The 5,000-nt window shown below is 41.1% G+C and overlaps 1 protein-coding gene across 19 annotated transcripts in view; it reads right to left on the bottom strand.

Annotated features, from left to right (window-relative positions):
* The window catches only part of caskb (calcium/calmodulin-dependent serine protein kinase b), an 81,648-nt gene that overhangs the window by 127 nt on the left and 76,521 nt on the right, over positions 1-5,000 (bottom strand). For 7 of the 19 annotated variants that reach the window (XM_077232116.1, XM_077232121.1, XM_077232110.1 and 4 more), the window contains 4 exons: positions 2,961-3,041; positions 2,572-2,774; positions 2,419-2,502; positions 1-803 (listed from right to left, as the gene is read on the bottom strand). The exon at positions 1-803 is cut by the window's left edge and continues 127 nt beyond it. In XM_077232116.1, the coding sequence (XP_077088231.1) occupies positions 627-803; positions 2,419-2,502; positions 2,572-2,774; positions 2,961-3,041 (545 nt within the window). In that variant the 3' untranslated portion in view covers positions 1-626. Of the gene's footprint in view, positions 804-2,263; positions 2,291-2,418; positions 2,775-2,960; positions 3,042-5,000 lie in introns of all 19 variants that reach the window. The other 12 variants (XM_077232107.1, XM_077232109.1, XM_077232104.1 and 9 more) reach the window with 3 other exon arrangements.

Consider the following 5,000-nt stretch of genomic DNA (forward strand, 5'->3'; position numbering starts at 1 on the left):
GTCAGTTTAGTTGTTTATACACACACTACTTCATTTCAACCGCAAAAGGAACGCACCATTGAAACATTTACACACAATAAAATCCTCTCGTTTTTCTCAGGAGTAAAACAATAATACTCTTTTAAGACAGCACATTTTCTGAAAGGATCGATCTAGGAATGAATATTTTCCACCCCGTTTCCGCACAAGAAATCAAATCCAGGACATTTACAAACACGTCACTAACACAGGGAATGAGGAGTGTCCGCTCGGGTTCGGGAAAGACACGGACACATCGAGGAAGAGGAGCAACCGAGGAAGAGCTGCCCTTGTGCAAACCTACTGTAAACAGAAGGGTGTGTGTGTGTGTGTGTGTGTGTGTGTGTGCTTGTACACCGACAGTGGGTGGAGTCACGAAGCCACGCCCACAGGTAAGGATTGATTGACAGACTGTGCTCATCATTGCTCAGAGACGCCGTCTCGTACATTTAAAAAGAAAACAGTATAAAATGTCATCAACCCCCTCGGTATTAGTACAGGACCATATCTATGACTTATATATTCATATTTATAGATATTTATATATGTATAGATATATACAACACTCCGCACTGGTAGTCCGTGTGTGTGTGTGTGTGTGTGTGTGGCTAGTACACCCAGGACACGGGCACCCACTGCGCAGTGCTGCACACCAGCTCGATGGCCTCCTCCAGCATGCGGATGGTGTCGTCGATCTCGTTATTGATGACCGTCTGATCGAAGTAATGAGCGTATGAGCGCTGGAGCGCCTCGGACTCCTTCTGGAGCCGCTGGAGAGACTCGTCCTGAGGAGCACACACACACACACACACACACAGCACTGAGTACACACATCGCTGGAGGAGCACACACACACACACACACTAATATCTGAACAATCACACTTCTCCACAGCCAGAGATCGACCGATGCAGATGATTTGCATGTTTAATACCCGATAACGACATACAGAACTGATGTTTATTGTGTGATTCCTGTTTTTGAGAACTATGAAAACAGCACTGTGTGTATTTATATATACAAAATAATTATATACAGTACACACACATATATTATGTAAACACAAACTTTTATTTTAGATGTGATTAACTGTTTTGTATGCAAGGAGGGAGTTTCAGAGTTTACAGTAGTTAGTGTTCAATAAAACCGTTTGTTTAATACAGTGCTGTTGTCATAATTCTCAAAAACAGGAATCACACAATTAATGCCGGTCTTGCACACAATTCTCAGAACGGCCAGAAGTTGGCGCCATTTACCGGCGAATCCGATATTGCAAAACCGACACGCGATTATGGGAAAATGCTTAAATATCGGACAACTGATTATCGGTCGATCTCTATTTGCAGCAGAATTTGTACATGTGAAGCTACTTTACAACCAACTGTATGTGTACAGAAATACAGGCCTGTGATCTACTGCACACACACACACACACACACACACACACACACACACACACACACACACGTCTGTCTGACCGAGTCACTCCACGACAGAAGATCCACTATAATCATCCTCACAAACACAGTGGAGTTTCTGCATTTCTGTATATACAGTCACACCTACATTTATTCAGACTCCTTCAATATTTCTCACATTATCAGAGTTTATTCGCTGTGGTTTAGAAAATGGTTATAAAAAACGGTTAGTAAAAAAAGTCAAATAAAAAAGTTATTAAATCAGTTGATATTTGACTGGTTTTGTCCGTCCTTCTGTTAGACTCTCACACATGAATTATGTTGAATATCTGTCAGCTGTTAAATTTAACTACACAATTAGATAATACCAGTTTAGCTCAACCAGTTACCAAGCAATGCTTCATGTTGTTCAGTCTGTGCTGTAAAAAGCTGCATTAGTTATTAAAGAAAAAACACTTCAGCAAAACATGATCAGCTCAAAGTGTCCCAATCATTTTTGGTCCCAACTGTTTATAAAGTTTCCTGTAGTCGCCGTATGAAGAATATTTGGGTATAATATGTCACAGTTTACTTTATTTTGCTCTCCTCACTTACAGAAATGAACTATAGTGTCCTGCACACACTAGTAAACAATATAAAACATGATACCTGTGTCTGAATAACGTTTGGTTTGACTGTATATAGACAGAAGCTATATTTTAAAGACTGTCTCTGAAACGTTGCGTTTGGATGCACCGATCACACACGAGCTGCTGACACTCTTCTGCATGAGTGTGTGATGGAGCGCCCGTCGTGGAGCGACTCGCTGACACACACACTTTACTTACAGGCAGTTTCCTGCACCATCGAGGGATCTGAGAGCATCCCAGAGACGCAAGAACAGAACCAGTCAACACACAGAACACACATGCAGCATGCAGTGAAGCGAGTGTGTGTATGTGTCTGTGTGTGTGTGTGAGAGAGTGTGTGTGTGTGAGCTCACCTCAGTCATGGCGGGAGTGATGGTGGGCGCCGCGATGAACACGACGTAGGGCGCAAACTCAGCCGTCCGCAGAACCTTCAGCGCCTGTGAACACAACGCAAGCTCGTCAGAAGCGCTCGGGGAGACAGCGGGAGGATCCGGGCCGGCCCGTACCTGCGGCTCCACGTCCAGGATCGCCACCAGGCCCTGCTCGTGGATCTGCCGGATCGTCTCCAGACGCGTGCCGTACATGGCGTCCTCGTGGCTGCCGTACTCCAGGTAATCGTTGTTGGAGATGTCCTGCATCATCTGGTCATGTGACACGAAGAAGTAGTTCTTCCCGTTCTCCTCGTCCTTCTTCGGAGGTCTGGTCGTGTCTGTTGGGGAGATGTGAGTGTGTGTGTGTGTGTGTGTGTGTGTGTGTGTGTGTGTGTGTGTGTGTGTGTGTGTGTGTGTGTGTGTGTGTGTGTGTGTGTGTGTGTGTGTGTGTGTGTGTGTGTGAACCGTCAGTCGCACAGGAGGGTCATGAGGGTCAATCGTGTGAATGATGAAGCGAGTCTTACGTGGGATTGGATACGCGAATCTGTCGGGGTGTTTGGCGATGAGAGTGTTCTTGATGTGTCTCCGGCCGACTCCGTGAGCGCCTGCGGACACGGACACACACACACACACACACACACACACACACACACACACACACACACACACACACACACACACACACACACACACACACACACACACACACACGATCTCTGAACACTCAAATCATCTAAAAACTTCTTTATGCAAACATTAAGGAAACATTCCATTTTATCATTCTTCAAACATTATGGGATTCTTACTTTTGAATGTTCTCTGATCGTTACTTTTGAATGTTCTCTGAACGTTACTTTTGAATGTTCTCTGAACGTTACTTTTGAATGTTCTGTGATCGTTACTTTTCAATGTTCTCTGATCGTTACTTTTGAATGTTCTGTGATCGTTACTTTTCAATGTTCTCTGATCGTTACTTTTGAATGTTCTCTGATCGTTACTTTTGAATGCTCTCTGATCGTTACTTTTGAATGTTCTCTGAATGTTACTTTTGAATGTTCTCTGAATGTTACTTTTGAATGTTCTCTGAACGTTACTTTTGAATGTTCTCTGAACGTTACTTTTGAATGTTCTCTGAATGTTACTTTTGAATGTTCTCTGAACGTTACTTTTGAATGTTCTCTGATCGTTACTTTTGAATGTTCTCTGATCGTTACTTTTGAATGTTCTCTGAACGTTACTTTTGAATGTTCACTGATCGTTACTTTTGAATGTTCTCTGAACGTTACTTTTGAATGTTCTCTGAACGTTACTTTTGAATGTTCTGTGATCGTTACTTTTCAATGTTCTCTGATCGTTACTTTTGAATGCTCTCTGATCGTTACTTTTGAATGCTCTCTGATCGTTACTTTAGAATGTTCTCTGATCGTTACTTTTGAATGCTCTCTGATCGTTACTTTTGAATGCTCTCTGATCGTTACTTTTGAATGTTCTCTGATCGTTACTTTTGAATGTTCTCTGATCGTTACTTTTGAATGTTCTCTGATCGTTACTTTTGAATGTTCTCTGAACGTTACTTTTGAATGTTCTCTGAACGTTACTTTTGAATGTTCTCTGAACGTTACTTTTCAATGTTCTCTGTACGTTACTTTTGAATGTTCTCTGAAAGTTACTTTCGAATGTTCTCTGTACGTTACTTTCGAATGTTCTCTGAATGTTACTTTTGAATGTTCTCTGTACGTTACTTTTGAATGTTCTCTGATCGTTACTTTCGAATGTTCTCTGAACGTTACTTTTGAATGTTCTCTGATCGTTACTTTTGAATGCTCTCTGATCGTTACTTTTGAATGTTCTCTGATCGTTACTTTTGAATGTTCTCTGATCGTTACTTTTGAATGTTCTCTGATCGTTACTTTTGAATGTTCTCTGATCGTTACTTTTGAATGCTCTCTGATCGTTACTTTTGAATGTTCTCTGATCGTTACTTTTGAATGTTCTCTGATCGTTACTTTTGAATGTTCTCTGATCGTTACTTTTGAATGTTCTCTGATCGTTACTTTTGAATGTTCTCTGAACGTTACTTTTCAATGTTCTCTGTACGTTACTTTTGAATGTTCTCTGATCGTTACTTTTGAATGTTCTCTGAACGTTACTTTTCAATGTTCTCTGAACGTTACTTTTGAATGTTCTGTGATCGTTACTTTTGAATGTTCTCTGTACGTTACTTTTGAATGTTCTCTGAACGTTACTTTTGAATGTTCTCTGAAAGTTACTTTCGAATGTTCTCTGTACGTTACTTTCGAATGTTCTCTGAATGTTACTTTTGAATGTTCTCTGTACGTTACTTTTGAATGTTCTCTGATCGTTACTTTCGAATGTTCTCTGAACGTTACTTTCGAATGTTCTCTTGACGTTACTTTCGAATGTTCTCTTGACGTTACTTTCGAATGTTCTCTGAACGATACTTTCGAAAGTTCTCTGAACGTTACTTTTCATTGTTCTCTGAAACAAGTAGCAACATTTAAATGTTAGATGAACGTCCAACTGTTTCAGTTCCATGATCAATG

Source organism: Siphateles boraxobius, unplaced genomic scaffold (assembly GCF_051911475.1).
Source record: "Siphateles boraxobius isolate OS27281-9 unplaced genomic scaffold, OSU_SipBor_1 163, whole genome shotgun sequence".
NCBI classification, from domain to species: Eukaryota; Metazoa; Chordata; class Actinopteri; order Cypriniformes; family Leuciscidae; genus Siphateles; species Siphateles boraxobius.